The sequence below is a fragment of the Thamnophis elegans genome, chromosome 6 (genome assembly GCF_009769535.1).
Source record: "Thamnophis elegans isolate rThaEle1 chromosome 6, rThaEle1.pri, whole genome shotgun sequence".
Classification (NCBI taxonomy): Eukaryota; Metazoa; Chordata; class Lepidosauria; order Squamata; family Colubridae; genus Thamnophis; species Thamnophis elegans.
In genome coordinates, this window is record NC_045546.1 from 116,914 (window position 1) to 139,770 (window position 22,857).

Below are 22,857 nucleotides of genomic sequence, written 5' to 3' on the forward strand. Positions count from 1 at the left end.
CAGAGGCTCCTGGGCATCAGGCAGAGCTTGTTAGTTGTGGAAGGGGGAGCTTTAAGGACTCTCCTTCCTGGAGGGCCTGGAGGGATCCTAAGGCTGGGCCTTGAATGGGCGGAAACTGGCCTTTCTTCTGCCAAGGGTCCAGTCTCAAAACCCAGCTGGTGACTCTGATTCGTGCTGGGGAAGCTTGGCAATAAAAAGTCTCCCGGAATCCCTGGGGATAACAGACTCCCTTCCGGGTGGGAGGCTATTGACCCCCTCTTTGGTAAGAAGAGCCTTAAACTTTAAGTTAATCGTTGAGTGGGAAGTTGGAACGAAGAAATCAAGGCACGGTTAGTGACACACGTCACTTTCTGTGGTTTGTCTAGCATTGTATACATACACATTTCATTGCTTCCTTCCCACCCAGATGCAGAACAAAAATCCTCCCCTCTCCCCAAATACGCTTCGTTTAGCTGCGTTTGTTCTCTTCCGGCTTCCTGGTCTGGATGCCCCCCCATGCAGACTGGATCAGTGAAGGAAGTCCCCTAGCGAAGGAAACACTTTGGAGAAATCATCTGGTCAAGAATTCTATTACCAGACAGGCAAGCCTTCCCTGCCGGAGCCTCTCCAGGACCTGCTTGGAGTCTCAGCTTGCTCTAAATTTTAAGCTATTTCTTAGCAAGCCATCATTTCAAAACTCACCTGTTTAATCTTGGTAAGTTTCTGCTGCAGGGCCCGGACATCCCGCGTGTGCTCTTGCTGCTTCTTGCTCACTTCGCCCATCTTCTGCAAGGCCAGCTTCATCCTACAGGGTCAAAAGGCCTTTCAACTCCTACTCTCAAAACGTCACACCAGAACAACTAGGCCCTAGGGCAGCCCCCCCGTTCCCCCCCCGAATGCCATCGGTCTTCTTAACAACTAATTCCCACAACACTGTCAATAATTTACTAAGACTGTATTACTATTATTCCCCTCTTCCTTCCTAGTATCTATCTCTCCCCACTTATGACTATAACAACGTTGCTTGTATCTTTCAATTTATGCATATATTTTTTATTTTCTTCCCTAGTACGATTTGATAACTTATTGGTAACCTTGACTATCACTAAGGGTTGTATCTTTTTATTACTGATGAATGTATTTTATTCTCCTTATGTCCACTGAGAGCATCTTCTGCACCAAAGACAAATTCCTTTTGTGTCCAATCACACTTGGCCAATAAGGAATTCTATTCTATTCTATCCTCTTCTATCCTTTTCTGCACTTCAGACATTGCAAGGCTAACTCTGAATGGCAGCAGGGAGGCATGGATGGACATGTTTTAAAAACTGTTCCGCACAACCCGAACTCCTGAACTTATTCTAGGCAACCTAGAGAGGCGGGGCTTAGAGAGGGTTTGGAGGAGCGTTGTGGTGGAGAGAAGGCAGACTCACCGTTCGGCTCTCCTGCTGACTTGTTCCTGCAGGCTGTCCAACAGGTAGACGTAGGAGTCCAGGAAATCCAGAAAGCTCTTGGGGCTGACGAGGGGCAGCCTGTCGGCCAGGGAGCAGGCGTAGTCGGCTGCCGAGGAGTGGATCTGGGATGCAGCCACGGAGATGTTGTGCAGCAGGTCCTTCTGGGCATGCAAGGACAGGGGCTCTGGCAGGCAAGACAGGAGGACACCTGTTCAGCGACCCTGCAAGCGTGGGGCAGGACCCCCTCCACACCTGAAGCCTCTCCCCTTTTAGTGCTCTCCCGTGTACTAAAAGAAGCCTTGAGGTTGCGGAGCACAGAGACCGAGACCGTGAGCATCTCTGGGGCTTAATGAAGGGGGAAAGCAGCGCTGGGGAAACAGGCTGCTCTGGGCTTTCCTGGCCAGGGTTGGGCTTCCAGCCGTAGCGGTTGTGGGCCCAAAGTTTCGCCAGCAGCTAATGCTGCCCTTCAGAGACAAGGAGGCCGGCTCAGGTGTGTAAGCAGACTACCAGTCTGTGGAGAGGCCAGCCAAGGATCAAGACTTCTGCTCTCTGAACCCTGAAGCTGAAGGTTGCTCCGCCCCTGGACGCTTTGCTTGGGGCAAGGAAGGAAAGGAGAGGAGGAGAAAGAGCACCTGCATTCTGAGCGCCCGCCTTGAAGCCAGAGAGTGGGGCTGAAGGCAAAGAAAGGGAAGGCCCTCTTTGGCTCTTTGACCAACCTCGGGTGAACCGTAGGGCACTCTTGAAGTGGCCCTTCAAGTGCTTGGAGGCCACCTGCAGCAAGGACTCCTGGTTCCAGTTCTGGTAGAGCTCCAAGGTGCAGAGCGACTGAGCCAATGCCGCGGCTGTGAGGGGTGGGAGCGCCAAGGACCCAGGAGCCCCCAAGAGCAGCAACACGTGCAAGTTGGAACGCACCAAATGGAAAAACCTGCAAGGCCAAGACGGGAGGGGGCTCTGAAGGCGCTCCTGCCCATTGCTCTGGCACAGAGACGCTTCCCCTCCCCTCCCCTCCCCCCTCCTTACTTCTGCAGCACGAGGTCCTCCCGCATGTTGCGCTTGATGCTCTGGTTCTCCTGCAGCATGGCCTGGATGACGGCCGTGGAATCGTCTGGGTTGGAAAGTCCAGGGCAGGTGCCTTCAGTCATCAGCGCCAGGACCTGGTGCAAGATGGCCACACTCACTCCTGAGTGCACCAGCACCATTACTCGCCTCCCCGTAATTCCAGCCTGCCAGCTTGCCGACCTCAGTAGCGCCAACGCCTCTGCCTCACTAGCCTTTGCTGGCAGGTTCACGAGCAGAGTGTCTGTGGCACGAGCGACCAGAGCCACCAGGGACTGCCGCCCAGTGCACCGGACAAAAGATACCAGGGCCCCGTGCCTGTCTGGGCCCCAAAGCAGACGGGCCAGCCGCACCACGCGCTTTAGGACATCTGAGCACAACAGGAAGCCAGGAGGCAGGCAAGAGTCCAGCTGCATCTCTAGGGTCCTCCAGAGCTTCTCTTGATAGGGATTGTGAGCAGTGGGGCAGTGGAAGTCAGGGCCCAGGTCCTTGCTGAAGACAATATCCGCTGGGGACTCGCCCTGCAGGAGCAGGTGATGGAGCGGCAGCAGTGGGCCACCACTTTCTTTCCTGCCTGAGCTGCGGCGCTTGACCCGCATGAGGAAAGACCGGTGGGGAGTGGCGTGAGACTCAGGCAACCTCAGTGGGCCGGGCCTCCCACTGCTTGGCCTCTTTCCCGCATCCGCTTCTTCGGGTTCTGTTTCGAGGGCCTCGGTTTCTGATTCTCCCAGGGCATCCACTTCTTCCCAAGGAGAGGGGTCCGGTGGGTCAAGGGCCAGGGCTGGGGCCTGCTCCACGGAGTCCCAAGAGTTCGGGTAGCCCATCTCCCCACTGTACGGGAACTCAGGCTCGGCTTGCAGAGTCCAAAGGAGATGGTCCTCCTCCCCCACAGAAGCTGTGGTCAGAGAGGATTCAGATGTGCTGCGAAACTGAACGGTGGTGCGTGTGTGAAGAGGGGAAGTGAGGGAGGGAGACACCCGCAGGACAGAGTGCTTGGCGCAGAAGAGAGTGGTGGCGGTTTCCAACAGCATCTGCTCACAGAGTCCCCGCTGCTGTTTTCCTCGCAGAGGGTCACAGAAGGTGCGCAGGCTCTCGTGCATCCAAAGTCGGAGGATCAACCGGGTGCTGAGTACTGCAGTGTACCCTGCGCCCACAGCTGGCCTCGCCATGGTAGAGGTGCGTCTGGAGCCTGACCCCTTGGAACCGTGGTCTTCCAGGGGGGTGCTCAGGTGAACCCCTGGACGGGGCCGCAGCAGAAGCATCCCCTTGATCACCTTCGCAACGTCATGCAGGGAGAACTGGAAGAGGCAGCAGGCAGGGGATGGGTGGAACCTTCTTCTCGCCGCTTCGTAAGTGTCCAGGGTGGCCTTGACCACGGCGGAGGCCAACTCGTGATGCCGGGTCAGCAGAGGGAATTTCTCCAGCCAAGTTAAAACCGTGCCAGTGTGCATGCTGAGCAGAGACTCCCTGTTCATGTCCGGGAGCACCACCGTGCTGAAAAGCCTGCCGAAACGAGGGCAAAGCGGAAGGCTGCCAGGGATTGGGACGGACAGCGTACCAAAGTAGTTGAAACCTGTGGCTGGGCACTGCTGCAGCTCCAGAGTCTCGGCGTGGTAGAACTGCTGGAGAGTGAGGGTCTGGCGCAGAGACTCAATCACAGGGCTGGTGCCTCGGACTGGATCTGGAAAGGAGACGGGAGATCATGGGACCCGGGCAGCATTTCCAAGCTCACTCCCCAACCTTAGCGAAGGGAGGGTGGAGAGGAGGGGAGGGGAGCTCACCAACAAAAGCCAGGTGCAAATCCTCCATCAAGAAGAGGAAGTGTGCTTTGCTGGCTGCACCCCAAGTGGGCTTGCCGGTGGGGAAGAGGCCTTTCTCCCGCAGGGTGGACTGACACCTCCTGTGCAGCAGCTGGCGCAGGTGCCCTGTGCTGAACGCCGGCGTGAGGAACACCCGGTGGAACAAGTAATTGGGCTGCACAAGCATCTCGGCAAAGGTGGATTTTCCACAGCCCGGCTCCCCAACCAGGAGAATGGGCTGCTCTGAGCCCAGGAGCATGTTCAGGACAAAAAGCACTCGCTCGTGCTGCAGAGGAGGAAGAGGAGGTCAGGGAGACGCAGGCCTGTGCCGCACATCCGAGAGGGGGAACGGGGCTCTCCGGATCCCACCGTACCTGGGGCAACACTGAGTAGCCCACAGGAAGAGCCTTCAGGTAACTGTGCAGGTAACGGCCGTTGAAAGGCCTCAGAGTGCCGTCCTCGGCCACAGGATACAGATCAAAAGCCGAAACTGCTGCAGGGAGGTGGATGGAGAAGCTGCTGTTGCGGAGGGCCCGGCGGACAAAGTGGTCAAAGAGAGGCCAATACCTATGGAGAGAGAGAGTGGGGGAGGCTGGCCATCCCTAGGGCTAGAAGGGAACTTGGTCTTAGTAGCCCAACCTCCTTTCCAAGGCATGGAGTCCTTATAGCACCCCAGAGAAATGAACGTTGAATCTTTTCTTGAAAACCTCCAGCAACAGAGCACCCGGAGCAACTCCAGGAGGCAAAGTGCCCCAAAGAGCCAAGGTGGCGCAGTGGTTAAATGCAGCACTGCAGGCTACTGTTAGATCAGCAGGTCAGCGATTCAAATCTCACCGGCTCAGGGTTGACTCAGCCTTCCATCCTTCCGAGGTGGGTAAAATGAGGACCCAGATTGTTGGGGGCAATATGCTGACTCTCTGTAAACCGCTTAGAGAGGCCTGAAAGGCCTATGAAGCGGTATATAAGTCTACTGCTATTGACCGTTCTCACTGTCAGGAAATCCTCCCCCTTCCCAGGCTGAATCTCCTTCTGAGAGATTGCTTCTTGTCCTGCCCTGAGGTGCTTTGGAGAATAAATGGATGCCCTCTTCCCTTCAAGTATTGGAAGGCTGCTCTCGTGTCTCCCCTGAACTTTCTCTTCATTAGGCTAAACCAGTGGTAGTCAACCTGGCCCCTACTGCCCACTAGTGGGCCTTCCAGCTTTCATGGTGGGCGGGAGGGGTTTGCTGTAGCTCTGCTTTATAAATTTTATAACGTAAAGTTACTTCCCTACTTTATAAATCGCCATTACTGTGGAACCAGTGGGCAGTTATAAAATTTTACTACTAACAGAGATACAAAAGTGGGCGGTAGTTATAAAAAGGTTGACTACCCCTGGGCTAAACAAACTCCGAATTCCCTTAGCCGTTCATTGTATGACATCCTCCAGGCCCCCAATCGCCTTTGTTGCTCTTCTCTGTGCTCTTACTAGGATCTCAGCATCTCTTGTGAATCATGGTGACGCCAGAAGTGGATGCAATATTCCAAGTTTTCAATTCCAACAATTTTAACCGACATAAATACTAACTCAATGGGAAGTGTGGGCCTGCTTATTTGGGATGACAGGGCTAAAGGTCTTTTAAGCCTGGAGGAGAATTCACAAACTGATTTGCTTTTTGCCACATTGTGCATGTGTATATGGACACGCATGAATATCTACCGAAAGTGTTCAGCAACCAATTTGGTGGATGTACTTGACTTATGGGAAGAATCAAAGCAGCGGGTGAATTTTCCTTCGAGCATTATACTGCGGTTGCATTTGCCAACTTCAGCTGGTTTTGAAAAAGCTAGGAGACGTGCACCCACCTACCCACTTTTAAAGCGTTCCTTTAAAAGCAGTCCCTCCCCTACTCACCCACCGGCCCTGGATCTGAAAGGCTGTTTTTAAAGCATTTTCAAAGACTGGCAGCTGCTTTTCATCCCACCACTCCACGGGCCGGATACTTTGCATTGCCCGCTTTGGAGAGTCCTTTATGGCTTGAAGTAACTGTTCCAACAAACTGCCCTCCAATGACCGGAAAGGTTCCGTCCCAGGCCAGCCTGAGCTCAGCCGCCCTCAGTCCCCTAAACAACAATCGGCACATAACGAAGTCCACAGAGCAGGAGCACGACGGTCACAAGGCAACGCCCAGGGGCTCCAAGTTTAGTACACCTGGCTGAGCGAGTCCACGGAGCAAACTGCAGTCCACAAGGCAAAGGCAAAAGGGAGTCCAAAAGCCGAAGCTAAGATCCAAGGCAAAAACTAGGCCGGGCAAAAGGTAAAAGGTGTGACTCAAAGCCGGGGTCACCTGAGTGGTTCAAATGTGCGTGGAGCCTACAACACTGTCCTTTCAGCAGCTCCAAGAAGGCTCCACACCCATTTGCACCACTCAGGCGACCCTGAGGACACAGACAAATCTCCAAGGGGCCTCAATAACTCTCTAAAGGGATGCAAATGACCAGCCGTCTGCAAGGAGTCTGAATCCTTCTGTCAAACTCACTTGACTCCATAGTGGCACCTGCTGACGTTCTCTGTGTGCCAAGGAGCAAGGGAGACGTGCCACCCCGTCAGACGGTCCTGGTTCCAACTCCTCCTCCACCTCGGAACCAGGCTCCGATGGGACCAGGACAGAGCACATAAGCTGTGGGAGGCCCTTGGCACTTTTCTGCCTCATCCACGGCTTTTCAAGGAGAGAGAGAGAGTGTGTGTGTGCCCGTGTGTGTGTGTGTGTCCTTGGAAAAGCTCAGCCGAGCCACTCGGGGCAGGAGACGAGCAGCCAAGAGCTTGCCCTCCCTTTGGCTGCATCAGACAAATTCAGCTCAGTTTCACCCCTCCTGGGTCTTCCAGGAGCCCCAAAGGGTTCCCAGAGGAACGCGGCCTTCTCAGTCACGGCTCCTGAATGGCCCCTTCACTCCTTGATGTGAAAACGTACTTTAAATTGGTCCTCCCTTTAGGAGACAAATGCAGCTAACTGGAAGTGCGTTAGCAGCTCTGAATGTGTTTTAACAGTGTGCAAAGCAGCTCAGGGACATTTCTCTTGCTTTCGTAAAAGGAAGAAGAGGAAATAAAAGTAAAGAGCTCCCACCGTATCGGCTCAGGTCACCCCAACCAGCCCATGGCATCATCGGGCCCATTCTCAAATTCCCCTGCTGAGAAGATGGAGGCCTTGGGGCGGGGCAGGGGGTGTTGTCAATGCCCAGGGATGGGGATGGCACCAGCTCTGGCCTGGGGCTAGCCAGGACGGCTGCCTTTCCTCCCAGCCTTCCCCCTCCTCCTTCCCCTGGGCTCCCCCACTCCCTGAACTCCCCTTCCTGGGGAAAAGGGGGCCAGCAGGGGCGGAGCAGAGAGGCCGAGGGCCCTACCTGGTCTGGAGGTGGCTCCCAAAGCCCCAAATGTAGGCGCAGACAAAGATGCTCTGGGCCAGCAGGGGCTGGTGGGTGGGGGCCTCTTCCAGGCTGTGCTCCTTCAAGCTGGGGCGCCTCCTGGAGCTGATTTCTGGAAGGGAGAAGGCGGGGGGGGGGGATGTTACCTGGGCTCTTTGTGGAAGAGCGCCCGGCCCCTTCCCGCTCTCCAGCAGGCCATCCTTACCTGTGACCACCTTGACAGCCGGCCGGGGCTTGACCTGGTCGCGGCGCATGTAGTGCTTGAGCAGCGCCTGGAAGATCTTGGCGAAGGCCGTGGTCTCCTGGACCCCCTGGGCCAGCGGGTGCTGGGGGTGGGCGTGGGGCAGTAGGGCCGGGCAGCAGTGCTGCTGCAGGAAGGCCATGGTGGCTGGGAAGAGCTCCTTGGCCAGGCCGTGCAGCAGAGCCAGCGTCTCCAGAGGGAGGCTGTACTTGTGCTGCGCGGGGGCGAAGGCCGAGGAGAGCAGCATCTGCCAGAGCTGGGAGCCCTCCAGGTGCAGTAGGGCGCAGTGGGTGCAGACCGAGGGGGGCATCTCCGAAGCATCCAGCATCTCAAAGAGGAAGCGGAGGTTCTTGGGGGCCTGCAGCCTCTGCCCGTTGGGCAGGCTGAGGAAAGACCTGGCGCTGAAGAGCAAGGAGATGGGCTCCAGCCATTCTTGGCAAGCAGCGCCGTCCAGCACCAACCACAGCTGGGAGCTGCCCTCGCCGGTCCCACAAGCGGCAGCCGAGGTGGCCGCTCGTTGCAAGATCTGGGAGAAGACCCCGTCCTGCCACAGGCTGCCTTCCAGGTTGCCCACAAACTCAGACACGCTCAGGGCGTTGGGCCACAAGCAGACAGTACTTACAGGCCGGAAGGGCGCCTTTTCCCGGGCACCCGGACCCTGCATGTCTGGCGTGGCATCACTGGCTGCCAGCTTACTCTGGGCCTTGGACAAAGTTCGCCAGGTGGTGGTCTTGCCACTTCCCGAGGGCCCCAGCAGAAGGATGCCGTTGGCCCCCTGCAAAGCCTGGGAGAGCTGACCGGCAGCCAGGAGAAGGTCTGGGTCTGGCTGCAGCTTGTCCTCCTGCAACTGAGCCACCAGGGCGCTCTGCAGCCGAGGGGGCAGCTGCTCGGAAGGGGGAAGGGAGGCACCGGGGAAGACTTCGTGGAGCAGCTCCCGCACATTGTGCAGCCGAGGACCCTCGGGGCCAGTCAGCAAGGGCGAACGGCAGAGAGCCTTCACCAAGGCGGGCTCCTCTTCAAGACCCAGGAAGAAGGCTGTCCGAGGAGAAGGCTTGGCTCTGGAAGGGGGAGGGTCTTGCCCTGCTGTGGGAGCAAACAAAATGTCGATGGCTGTCCCAATCACCTTCCGGATGAGGGAGGGGCTGCTGAAGTGGGGCCCGGGGCTGAGCATCCTCTCCAACCGAAGGAAACCACAGAGTTTCTCCGCCAGGTGGGTGGCCTCTCGGAAGCCGGCCACAAGTAGCATGACTTCCGCAAGTCTCGTTAGGTCAGGGGGCAGCACCGCCAAGGGGCGCAGGGCCAGGCACAGCTGCTCTGGAAGAGACTCCAGGGTGACCACGCAGCCATACGTCTCCCGCACACGCAGCAGCCTCCCCCCAAAAAGAATGTTCCCCAGCACTCGTGGCTGAAAGGGCTCGGCTTCATCGGTGCCCAGCTCTGGCATACCAACAGGCTGTGTCTCGCTCTCCTCTGAGCTCTCGGAGCTCTCGGAACCTGGGCTGGCTGGGGGGAAAACGGCCGAGGTCACCCTGCTCCCCTCTTGGAAGTTCAGGCACATCCTCTGCAGGTCGACCAGGCGGTGGCTGATAGCAGAGAGCACGGCGGGTTCCAGACGCTCGACAGACTCCAGCAGCAGCAGGGCCCCCGAATGCACTGCCCCACACAGGTGCCGGGAGAGGCAGCCGATAGACATTAGCCTGGTGCAGTGCAGCGGGACCAGGTGGCGGCCCAGAAACTGGGCCAGGCCCCGCACTGTGTGAGACTTGCCCATGTCCGACCGGCCCAGCAGGGCCCCGCAGCAGAACTCCTCCAAGGCTAGCAGGAGTCCCAGGAAGGTCCTGTCCAGCAAAGGGCTGCCCAGCAGCTGTGAGCTGGTGCCCAGAAACTCGTAGCCATAAGGGAAGCACCTGTCAAGGACTTCGGCCCAGCAGCCAGGAGGACTGCCCACCCAGGAGCAATTTGGAGGGAGCCCCAGTGCCCGGGCTTTCTCAGGCAGCAGGTGGACGCTGTACTTGAGGTGCCGGGCCCACTCAAAGTGGTGGACAGAGGCTTCCTCGCGCTTGAGCAGCTGGGAGATGATGTCACGTTGTCGGATGGTGACGATGATCAGGGCCCCCAGCAACATGCCCAGGTGGTCTTGCTCTGGGTCCCAGGTGTGGACACTGCGGTAATTCCGGATGTAGTGAACTAGGGCCTCCAGCTTCAGGCTAAGCCTGAGCTCCAGCCCCTTCCGCAGCCGTCGGTTCAAGAAGGCCTCTTCTGCCGCCACCCGCCACAGTGCCTCCTCGGCCAACAGCACGCATTGGGTGGGGAAGGTGTTTCCCAGCCCCGCCCAGCATTCGGCCACCAAGTGCAGGGGCAGTTCTGTGGGCCCAGGGCGCCGCTCAAAGGCCAAATCCAGCTGCGGCCTGAGAGCCAGGCGCTGTGTCACGCAGTCCTGCAGCTGGTTAAAGACAGACTCCTTCATGTGGTGCTCCAGAAAGCAGAGCCACTGGGTGGCTTTCCGGCCAAGGGGGACTGGGCTGCACAGCTGCAGCTTCTCGCCGTGGCTGCCCAGCAGGCCGACCACCTGCACCAGGGGCAGCTCAGCAGAGACAGCATCCAGGCTTTGCGAAGTTGCGGGCAGGAGCAGGTCCAGCTGGCACACCCCAGGGAAGCAGCGTTGGGACCAAGCCGAGGCATCTGCAGTTTCATTGGCTGTGGATAGCATGGCCACCAGTTCCTCGTTGCTCAGGAAGAACAGTCGGGGGAAGCTCATGCGAGTGGCCTCCAGAACGTAGTCCAGGGCCCGGATTAGGCCCTGTAGGTTGGCTGAGCCCTCCCGGAAAGCTGCCTGCAGTGCGGCCCCAATGAAGCGGCTGTCCCGGCTAGAGCCTGGCCCTAACTGGACACAGGACAGCACTAGGGGATCGTTGCACGTCAGCCGCATGACCTCCCGGAAATGGGCATCCAGTCGCTGGAACCGAGAATCCTGCAGGGGGGCATGGAAAAGGAGGATGGAAGAAGGGAGGAAATGGGCCCAGAGAGGAGTGGGGCAATCCTTCCAGGCACAAGCCTGACTTACCAGCTCTGAGCTGGGGAGGGTGATGTTCATCTCATAAAGAACGATGTTCAGGAAGACCCACTTCTGTTGGAAACTCACCCAGGCATACAAAAGGGACTCTGGATAAAAGAGAAAGACGAGGGGGAAGTAAGGGGAAGGGGATCCACCCATCACACGACACCCCAGGGTTTTTAACATTGATCACTGAGTAGACTTCTGGCTGGCCGTGTCGTCTGAAGAAGCTGCTTTTCTTTAGGGTTGAACCCCCCCAGGAGATAATTCTGGGGTGTGAAAGGGGTGAGCCCCCCTGCAACTCAGCGAACTCCGCGCCTGGGATTCATTCTGCTTCTCTGCAGAAACTAAGGCACACGTTCACCCCTTGCTCAACGTTTGATTTATACTTGAATCCAAAACAGGCAGAGCGATACCGGAGAACTTACAACTGTATGTATAAACAAACTTTAACTCCATTTTTCTAAAAATTCCTTCTATTAAACTAACGTGACAGAAGATAAAATGGCACCGAAGAGTCCTGAAGGCGGGGTTGTGCTGTAATGTTACAAACTACCACAGAGCTTAAAATCACTTAAAAATCACTAAATCAGCAGTGATTTATTAGCAAGCTGCAGAGTAATAATTGGAACAAGCGGTTTATCTGGACTTATTAATTGGGTGGAAGATAAGATTAACTGAGGAAATGGCTTCAAAGCAAACTAAAACAACAATGGCTTCCAAAAGCGCAGGGAGTTCCCCCACCCCAACAAGTAAATTACAGTCATTGCTATCCCCCCAACCCCCCCTCCTGCTGGAGAACCTTTAACACAGAAGTATTACAAAGAGTTTTAAATGATGCTTTAAAAGACCATGCAGCTGCGTTAGAAATTAAAATACAGGAGAAGGTCTCTGCTGCTTTTAAGGAGATCTCGGAAGAGGTTAAGGGGTTAGTTCAGATTCATAACCAAGAAATCATAGAAGATATTTTAGAAGCTTTTAAATGCTTATCTGGCTATCTATCTGTATTGGAGGAAAAAGTGAAAGAAGTTAATGAGTCCAATATTAATCTGGTAACTAGAATGGATGCGGTCCAAGGCAAGGTTTACGATGCAGAAAATGAAATCACAATGCTGCAGTACAGACATATGGAATTTGCTCTGAGAATAAGGGGTCTTAAAGAGAAAAATCAAGAAAACCTGATTTTTTCAGAAGCCTTTGATCAATTGATGGGCCGGTCAAGAGGGGACTTTGACTGGCAAATAGACAAGATATATCGTGTTAATTCATGGATTGCTAGACAGAAACAACTCCCAAGAGACATTATAGTGTATTTTGCCACAAGGGACATGAGGAATTTGATACTACAAAAGACTTACAAAACCAAGTTGCAGATTGCGGGCCAGGAGGTCATAGTTTTGAAGGAAATCCCACCAAAATGTTGAGATCTAGAAAAGACTATGCATTCTTAGTGGATGAACTCAAAAACTGTCAGTTACAGTTCAGATGGGAAGCTCCAGCCGGATTAGTGGTCAACTACCTGGGACAAAGATATCGTCTTAACTCAGTTTGGAAGGCTAGAGATTTTTACAGCAATGTACTAAAGGCTGGACATTCCCCGCCTCCAGGACCCAGAGAAAGGGAGCAAGAAGGACAGACCAGACAGCAAGATACTCAAGGATCATTGCAGGTGGACCAAGTTCGGACCCCTCTGGTGGAATTAGAAGGAGCCGAGGAGCAAAGACAAACGAGTGGTCACCAGACGTATGGAACAAGAACTAAAGAAGCAACAAGCTCTGCAATAAACTCACGTAACGGCCAAAGATTCTAGCTCAGAAGCGGTGGGAGGAGCCAGGCCAAAAGCCAAACTACAGGACTTCCAGATGGCTCTTAAAAAGCTTCAGGGAGCTAAAGATGATAACTAAATTCTTAACTTGGAACGTCAATGGCTTAAATTCACCACAGAAAAGGAAGAAAATAAATCATTATTTGAAACAATTCAAGAATGATATAATTTGCCTGCAAGAAACACATATTAGAACAAATGACCAGAAATATTTGATGAATGCAAGACTTGGACAACATTTTGTAGTCTTTGCCTCAGAGAAGAAAAATGGTATAGTTATATACCTAAGAAAGGATATGAAAGCTGGACTAATTGAAGCAGACTTTCAAGGAAGATATATTGCAATAGAACTATTATTAGAAGGGAAAAAATACTCTTAATGGGAGTATACGCTCCCAATCAACAACAAGAAAAATTCTACAAGATGCTCCATACCAAGTTAATACAATGGGACTATAGATCCTGCATATTAATGGGTGACTGGAACGGAGTTTTGGATACCAAGAAAGACAAGAAGGGTCTTTTGCAAAATATCCAAACGCGTGCGAAATTACCTAAATCTTTCTTCAATATGATGGATGATCTGGAGCTAAGAGATATCTGGCGAGAAAGAAATGCTAAAGAACAGGACTTTACATTCTTTTCTGATAGACATCAATCTTTTTCTGGGATTGATTTCATATTAACTACAAATGATTTGCTTTCCAAGGTAAAGAAGACGAAGATATGTTCCAGAGCCTTAACGGATCATAACCCGGTTTGGATGGAATTGGAATATGGGAAGGAATCTAGAAGGTCTTGAGGTTAAATGAAAATTTATTTCGATATGATAAAAATGCCAAATGAATGTAAAAAATTATTGAGAGAATATTTTGTTTTTAATATAAACAAAGGAACATCTATGGAAATGGTTTGGAATGCAAGCAAAGTGTACATGAGAGGAGGCCTAATAAATTTAAATAAGTTACATAAACGTAGACAGGGGAAAAAAAGGAAGGAACTAGAGGATTAAGAAGAAAGAGCAGGAGTTAATATCAAACCCAGGAGATAAGAAGATTAAAGAGGCAATTATCCTATTACGAGCGCAATTTAATATGCTGATGTTAGACCAGGTGGCTACTAATTTGTTATATGCTAAACATAATACTTTCTGCAATGCAAATAAACCAGGTAGATGGTTAGCATATATGACCAGGAAGAAACAAAAATCTCGTAATGTACAAAAAATATATTATAAAGGAAAAGAAGTTTATCAACAGGATATGATTCAAAAGGCCTTCCTTGAATTTTTTACAGGATTGTACATGGGTGATAAAATACAAGGCTTAGATATAGATAGATACTTGGACAAAGAAAAAATACCTATAGTTAAGGGTGAGCAAAGGGAGAGATTGAATCAACCAATAACTTCGGGGGAAATCCTCCAGGTAATTAAACAGTTAAAGGCTGGGAAAGCACCAGGCACAGATGGTTTGACCGCGGTTTACTATAAAAATTTTATACAAGGGAGACAAATGAGAAGTAATGTAAGACAAATTGTTAATATATTGGAGTATTGGGAAAGAATAACCAAGTCCCCGCAGCGCTTATATTTCTAGACGCCAAGAAAGCATTTGATCGAGTGAATTGGCAATTTTTAATGAAAACAATGCAAAAGATGCAAATTGGAGAGTATTTTCTACAATCAATCAATGCAATATGTCAGGAACAAACAGCACAAATGGAAGTCAATGGAAGTTTAACAGAATCTTTTAAAATCGAGAAAGGCACAAGACAGGGTTGCCCCCTATCGCCATTATGTTTATTATAACCCTGGAGTTATTGCTGAATAAAATACAGGGGTCAGATGATTTACAGGGAATTAAGATTAGGCACCAAGAATACAGATTACGAGCATTTGCGGACGACTTGGTTATAACTTTAATCCAATCAAGGAAATCTACCAAGGTTTTAATGAATATGATTAATCAATATGGCCAAGTATCTGATCACTGAGTGTGCAACTGGCCGGGTTCTCACAGCACACTGTACTTGGAACCAGGTCAAAAGAGGCCTCCTCTTTCACTGCTCGGCAGCCTCGGAGCCAGGCCAGCATCTCTTCCGTTCCTGCTGGCTTCCCCCACCCACACCCAAGAAAAAGGGATCCGGAGTGATGGGTACCCCTCGTGCACTGCAGATGCCCAATGGCCTCCTTCATTCTGCGAGCCCAAGGGTGCCCCTCTCTCCTGTTTCCTCACCAAAAGCATGCAGGATGGACGCCCAGCTTTTGGCCTCTTCCAGGATGTCAGAGGAGAAGGGAGACAGGATCATGTTCTGGAGGATTAGGATGCTCTGCTCCACAGCAGCCTTCAGTTCAGTGGTATCTGGGGGGCAGCCCAAGAGGAAGGGTGGGTGGTCTGGACATTTGGCCCAAATTAAGCACAATGTTCTTTCCCCCGCCACTTCACGTGAGGGGGAAGAGGGAGGGAGGTTCCCACCAGGAAAGAGTAGCTGACAATGGGCTTCCATGCCCAGAAAGGAAGGAAACAAGCAAAGCAGCATGAAAGAGCCTGGTGGACAGGTAAGAGGCCCCTGCTCCCCAGGTCCATGCTCAGCCCAAACGCTCATGCATCATTCAGGGGCCTCACCTGACAGCACAAAAGTGCCACTGTCCTTGGAGATGTACTCAAGCTTGGCCGTACGCTGGCGGCCGCTAATTGGGCGCCGGAAGCGTTCCGGCTGCGGTTCCTGGTACGGCACGTTGAGGATGAAATTGACGAGACGGAATTGCTTGGCCATCCAGGTCCTCTGGACACGCAGGAGAGTGTCTCTAGCATGGTGGCGGCTTTTCTCGTGGGCATAGACCTGATGGCCAAGGGAGAGGAGGGCTTCATCATAGCCCCGCCCAGCAGGAGCGAGCGGAGCGACAGGGTTTCCCCTGGCCAGTCATGTACCAAGCCACTCACCCTGAAGATGGCATCGCTATATTCCAGCAGCGGGTAGGAGAAGAGCTGGCCCAGAGTGAACTGCATATTCATTGGGCACTTGGCACCCATCACTGGAAAAGAGCAGAGAACAGCCTAAATCAGTCCAGCCCCACTCAACTCGGCCGCCTGCCCTCTCCGGCCTGGCATCTTCGCCACCAATCCCCCTGATTCAGCCACAGGCCCAGAGCCGTCCTCCGAGGCAATCTTTGGCCCCCTCCGCAGCACTCCAAGGTCAGCCCCACCAGCCCCTCACCAGCGAAGATCTCTTTCCAGCAGCCGACCTTCAGGAAGTGGCTCCCGAGCTTCAGCAGCAAGGGCAGATACTTCTGGAAGTTGGCAATGGCTGAGAGGCAGGCCTGTATGACGCGGTGGTGGCTGGGCAGAGAGCACTCTAGCCTGGCCCCCTCCTTCTGCCACTCCTCCGTCTTCTCCAGGGCCAGAGGGGCACTGAACTGCACGTGGGGAGATGGAAGGTGGGGGGGGAGGAGGTTGGCTGGGGCCATCAGGCACAGCTGTCAAAGCCGACTTCCTGACCCTTTCCATCCTGGCCGAGTTCCCTGACACAACTGAGCGGGCAGGTGACCGGCACACTTTGGCCAAATGAAATGATTTCTTGCCGCATGAAACCCTGACGGCTGACTAGGCTGGAATGGCATCCCGGCTCCAAAGGACCTTCAGGCGTCATTGCCAGAGGGGAGCTGGCACTGTGGATGCCAAAGAGCAGTTAAGTTTGTGGACACAGCGGGGAAGGGGCCAAACTCCAGCCGGCTGCGTCTCCGCCTCCACCTTCACCTTGGCGAAGGCCAAGCACTTCCACTCCTTGATCTGCTCAGAAACGATGCGGAACAACTGCCAGACATGGATGTGGATCTCGATGACCTCCTGCTGCCCGGTGAGGAGGGAGACGTCCGTGCGTCCTCCTGCAAAAGGCATCAGGAGACCCCTGACTCACCTGTCACATGCAGGGGAACCCCCTCCTCCCCCTGGTAGGACTCGGCTGGCAGCTGCCCCACCTGTCAGAATCCGCTGCGAGTGGCAGAGGTCCGTGACACGTCCCACCACAGCCTGAAACTGCTGCAGGATTCGCATCAGCTCATCCTCCATGACACGAGGGTTCTGGGTCGGGTCCTGGAAGCGGCCTAAGGTAACAGCGGTCAGCAGTTCCTGGAGCTCCCGAGTGGCTTCCTGGAGGGAGCTGCTGAGCTCAGCAATGATGCTCAGGCGGCGTGAAACGATGAAGTCGGAGACCTCCCGCTGCTGGTACGCAAAAGCATCCCAGGTGTCTAAGAGCTAGGAGGGAGAGATGGCTCAGGCCCTACATGGCCATCCCCGAAGGGATCAGGAGTCCCACAGGTGGAAGAGGAGGGGATGGCAGCTGTCATCCACCCAAGAATGATGGAGCCCACCATGGAGGCCGAATGGCTGCAAGAGAAGACGCATAGCCCCTCCCCCCTCCCGGAGAAGGAGCCAAGCAAGAATCTGCCGCTTCTGGCTCTCTCTCCCCCCCCCCCCCACTCTGCCCTAAAGGGGAAGACCAAGAGCTAGGGGGAGGTGCAGGGGGGGGAGGGAGGTGAAGAAAGGTCAGGGAGCCTCCACTCAGTCCCCCGGCACCTCTTGGAAAGCACGGTCTTTCTTTATTCCGGCAAGCTCTTCCCAATTGCTCAAAGGCCTGGCTCCACCAGGGTTCAAGAGGAGGACCATACCATGTTTTCCAGACTTTCTTCACTGGGGCTCAGAGGGCGATAGCACTGCTGGATGACCTCACTGAGAGCGCGCACATAGTCCACGTATTCCTGCAGCTCGGGCATCTGGCCTTGGTAGTGCTCCAGCTGCAGAGGAACAAACCAAAGCCACAACTCACAACTGCTACATTCCAATTCCACCAGTTAAAGCCATGTACAGAACCTGCCCCTCTTCTGCTGCAGCCCTGGGGGAATCTACCTTGGGATGGATAGTTCTGGAATTAGACAGTGAGACAGGGTAGAGTTGGGAGTAAAAGTTAGATTGAATAGTCAAATAGAGGGAATAAAAGACTTAAGGGACAAATGTGGGAGGAAAAATAAAAATAAAATAAGATTAAAGGTTCGTGTTGGGTAAGAGAAAATAAGAGTAAAATAATATTTTAATGAATATATTTCAATAATGTGTATTATTATTAGAACTATACAGGTTGTATTATTATTTTAGCAGTGTGACAGATATCAGGATAATATTTTAATATAAATGGATATGAAGAATTGGAAAAATAGATTTTGAATGACTACTAGTAAATATGTATAAATACATGAAAAATAGTGGAAAGTTAGAACTTAATGGGCGACTAGGTAAATATCTATAAATATATAATAATCTAAATATGTATTAATAGCAGAATTATATGGATTGAAGAACTGGAAAGAATATGAATAGAAGTACTCTAAATGTATAAATGATACTAAAATTGTATAAGGAGATATTGAATAATGGAAGAATGAAGGATGGAAATTTGATTTAACTAAGGAAATATAAACAACAAAATAGGTGGAAAACACGTCTTTGAATATTGTAGTGTTATGAAAGAGGGGAAGTTAAAATAGGGACAGAAAATAGTGGGGAATAATAATAATTATATATTACCATATTTTTCAGAGTATAAGATGCACCAGAGTATAAGACCTTAATTATATATATATATATATATAATTAAGTATAATTACCTTAATTTGGGGGCAGTAAAACAAGAAAAAAAGGCAGTCCACCATCCGCTCAAACGGATGCCATGATAAAGCTATCCTGTTGTATGAATATGTAGGGAAGAGGGTGGTGGATCTTAAACTGGGTGTGCAGAAGGCGGCAGATCTGAAACGAAGGCGTTCCAGGCAGCGGAGATCACAGCAACTGCCTTATACCTCCTGCGCTATGCCCACTTCACCGAGTCCCAACCCACATGCTCCCCAGGGCCGCTTCAGGCTCCGACCGAAGCAGCAAAAGCGCAAGGGTCTTGCTGGGAAGCACGACAATATGTTTGTGATATGGCTGCGTCCAGGAGGACCGAAGTGATGCATCTCTATCGGGCTTTGCTGCGAGAAAGCCGGGCTTTCGGTTATAGGTAGGAAGACAGGGGTGTCTCGGGAGTGAAGCCTTCAGTGCCAGGTCCCTCTTTTGCCCCCACCCCACCCCCTCCAGTTAAATGTGCATAGGGTGATAAGGTTTGCTTTTAAAGGACAAAAAGCTCGATGTCAAAATCCAAGTGGAAGTGGGACCCCCGCCGCCTGGAACCACCTGAAAATGCGATGCATGGAGTGGGTGGCTGGGGCTACATTTGGAGTATAAGACACACCCAGATTTTCACCCTCTTTTTTGGGGGGGAAAGGGTGTGTCTTATACTCCGAAAAATAGGGTAATATGTTAAAATATACAAAAGGATAGAAAGATGGTTCAGAAATGAAAGGTGATAATAAAAGGCACGTATAAATAATATGAAATAATGTAATATTTAGGAATAATAAGACTACACTTAGGTTTACTGAAATGTATGTTACCCAGTTACCACACCATTCATTCACTGATATGTATAAAGATTATAAAAAATAAAAAATTGGTTGGAAAAAAAAAATGAATCCCTCACAGATCTTGGATACTAATTCATTTTTTTTTAAATAAACTGAAGATGGCAAACAGATCTAATGTTTTTTTTATATGTCTTTATTATTTTTACAAATAACTCAAGGTGGTGAACAAATCCAACATACCCTCCTCCCCCTTTCATGTTCCTCACAACAACCACCCCGTGAGGTGGGCTGGGCCGAGAGTGGGGCTGACCCACGGCCACCCAGCTGGCCTTCGTGGCTAAAGTGAACTCTCCTTCCTCCCTGCCTTTCTAGCCTGGGGCTTTAAGCAGGAGACCAAAGGGCTTCTTTCTGCTGCTGATGGATGCCTACCAAGAAACAAGGCCATCCCTCACATGCCTTTGGTATAAAACTCTATACACGTGGGTGGGGGTGGGTGGGGGCCGATAAAAATATAGCAGGCAGCAAGGATTCTCCAAGAAGTCTCCTAGGTGGAATGGAGAAAGAAGAAGGTGCGGTGGGGGAGGGGTGTAAGCTACAGAGAACAACGAGAACCCAGATCTACTAGAGCGATAAACCTTGTATATAAAGTATAAATATGGAGGAAAGAAAAATGGTTACAATCAATATTAATGGACTTAACTCAGCAATTAAAATAAAGAAAACATTTCACAAATTAGAAAAGTTAAAACTTGATATAATCTGCCTACAAGGAGGACATATTCAAAAGAGACATGAATACCTACTAACCCAACCAAAGCTTGGGAAAATGTTTACAACACTGGCGAATTGCAAGAAAAGAGGAGTGATCTTCTATATTAAAGATAATATTCCAGCAAAATTAATCTATGCAGATGAAGAGAGAAGAATTTTGATGGTGGAAATTATGGATATAAAAAAAAAACACTTCTGATTGGAATCTATGCTCCTAATGAAAAACAAGATGAATTTTATAAAAAATTGCATAAAAGAATCTTGGATTTAGACTATGTTGATATTTGTATGATGGGAGATTTCAATGGCATTGTGAACCAGAACATGGACTACAAAACACACAAAACAACAAAGCTAAATAGAAAACTGCTTCCGAAATCTTTCTTCAGGATGATAGATGAAATAAATTTAAAAGATATATGGAGAGAAAGAAATGCTAAGAAAGAACAATATACTTTCTATTCAAATAGGCATTCATCATTCTCCAGAACTGATATGATATCGGCTTCAGCAGAATTGATTTGTAACGCACAAGAAATTGAGATCGGAGCAAGCACTACAATCCAATTACAATTAAATGGAAAGGCCAAAGGACAAGATCTAGATGGACATTAACTAATACTATATTGAAAGAAAAAGACTTGGTACAAAAAATGGAAAAAGAACTAGCCTTTTTTTTTTTTTTAAGAAAATAGGAAAGAAGATACATCAATGCAGAATCTTTGGGATACTAGAGGTCTGATAATAGACTATACAAGGAAGAGGAACTTAAAGAAAAGACAAATGCATAAAGCTTTAGATAATGACTACAAAATACTTGAAAGAGAGTTACAGAGATCGCCACAAAAAAAGATGTTAAAATAAAAATGGATATAATTAAACATAAAATGGATCTACTGGAAAAGTAAGAACTGGCACAAAGAATTAGAGGCTCTAAACAGAATTACTTTGAAAATGCAAATAAACCAGGCAGATGGCTGGCATATAAACTGAAAAAAGAGAGAGAAGCAAAGAAAATATTCCAATTAAGAGATGAACAACGACAAATTCAGTATGGAAACACTGAGAAAAAAAAATTATACAAGATTACTATGCTAAGCTCTACGAACAAGAGAAGGTGGAAGAGGAAGGAGTTAAAAAGTATTTACAGGATGGTAATCTTCCCCAGATATCAGATGAAATTAGAACAATGTTGGAAAGTAAAATAACAATGATGGAGCTAACGGAAGCACATAAAAAACAAAATAATGGAAAAGCCCCAGGTCCGGATGGACTACCTGTGGAATTCTACAGAATATTTGAAGAAACCTTGACTCTCCCACTCTTAGAAGTTATGAATGAAGTGATATCTGAGAGTAGAATATCGAAATCATGGTCAGAAGCATACATTGCATTGCTACCCAAGGAGGAGACAGATTTAACACAAAGAATTATAGACCAATTTCTTTATTAAATTCAGATTATAAGCTATTTGCATCTATACTAGCAGAGAAACTCAAAAAATATTTAAATAGCTTCATCCACTCAGACCAAAATGGTTTTTTACCCAAGAGACAAATTAAAGACAATATGAGAATGATTTTGAATACTTTGGAATATTATGAGGCTCATCCCGAAAAACCAATGGCTTTGATGTTTCTCGATGCACAGATGGCCTTTGACAACGTGAACTGGCAGTTTATGTTTCTAGAATTGGAGCCGATGAAATTTGGTAAGAAATTTATTCAAACCATACAAATGGTATATCATAAACAAACAGCAAAGATAATGGTAAATGGAGAATTGACAGATTCTATTGAAATAAAGAGAGGTACAAGACAAGGTTGCCCATTATCACCGTTATTCTTTGTCTTAACATTAGAAGTTTTAAATAGAAAGTTTAGAGAAGAAGAATAAGAGGAATGAAAATTAAAAAAGAATATAAGCTTACAAGCGTTTACAGATGATTTCGTTTTTATTCTTGAAGATCCACTAGAAACAGCACCCAAATTGTTAGAAATAGAAGAATATGGAAAAGTAGCAGGTTTGAAAATAAACAAAGACAAAACAAAGATTATGACAAAGAACATCCCAGCAAGACAAAAGGAAGAGTTGTCAGAAGCTTTCAGATTCAAATCACAAGCAAGGTTAAATACTTGGGGATATATTTATCACCTATATGCAGAACTCTTAAGGAGGACAACTATACTAGACTAAAACAACAAATTGCGACTGACTTGATGAAATGGGAAAATTTACAATTATCAATGATGGGAAGAATGAATATCCTACCTAGAATTTTATACCTGTTCCAGACAATCCCAATCAGACTGGGTAAGGGCTTTTTTCAAGAACTAAATAAAATAGTTTTGAAGTTTATCTGGCAAGGGAAAAAAGCAAGAATAAAACTCAAACTGTTACGCTAGAACTAGAGGAGGACTGGGCTTACCTGATTGGGAGTTATATTACCAAGCAACAAACTTGATATGGATTAAGGAGTGGATAACACTAAAAAACTCTTAGACTATTGAATGTAGAAGGTCATGATTTACTGTTGGGATGGCATGCTTTTTTATAGTATAAGGGAACTAAAGCACATGGCTATTTTAGAAGACATTATATAAGGGAGGCCTTGTTATTAAACTGGGAAAAGGTTAAAAGATTACACTACTTAAAAATTCCAGTCTGGATATCAACGATTAAAGCATTTTCATATCCAATAATATATAAAAAAGAACAAACAGTTAGATATGTTGAAATATTGAATGCAGAGGGTAAACTCAAATATATCCAAGAGTTGAAACAAGAAGGGATAGAAATGAATTGGTATTCATATGTAC

The 22,857-nt window shown here is 49.6% G+C and overlaps 1 protein-coding gene across 1 annotated transcript in view; it reads right to left on the reverse strand.

Moving 5' to 3' along the window:
• Positions 1-22,857, reverse strand: part of DNHD1 (dynein heavy chain domain 1) — a 51,986-nt gene that overhangs the window by 19,430 nt on the left and 9,699 nt on the right. Inside the window, exons 12-27 of the mRNA XM_032219381.1 lie at positions 17,480-17,605; positions 16,790-17,066; positions 16,569-16,696; positions 16,030-16,228; positions 15,756-15,847; positions 15,438-15,654; positions 15,048-15,173; positions 10,995-11,092; positions 7,895-10,901; positions 7,669-7,801; positions 4,663-4,855; positions 4,271-4,574; positions 2,454-4,170; positions 2,150-2,358; positions 1,413-1,617; positions 682-784 (exon numbers count right to left, since the gene is read on the reverse strand). Coding sequence (XP_032075272.1) covers positions 682-784; positions 1,413-1,617; positions 2,150-2,358; positions 2,454-4,170; positions 4,271-4,574; positions 4,663-4,855; positions 7,669-7,801; positions 7,895-10,901; positions 10,995-11,092; positions 15,048-15,173; positions 15,438-15,654; positions 15,756-15,847; positions 16,030-16,228; positions 16,569-16,696; positions 16,790-17,066; positions 17,480-17,605 — 7,134 coding nt within the window. The remainder of the gene's footprint in view (positions 1-681; positions 785-1,412; positions 1,618-2,149; positions 2,359-2,453; positions 4,171-4,270; positions 4,575-4,662; positions 4,856-7,668; positions 7,802-7,894; positions 10,902-10,994; positions 11,093-15,047; positions 15,174-15,437; positions 15,655-15,755; positions 15,848-16,029; positions 16,229-16,568; positions 16,697-16,789; positions 17,067-17,479; positions 17,606-22,857) is intronic.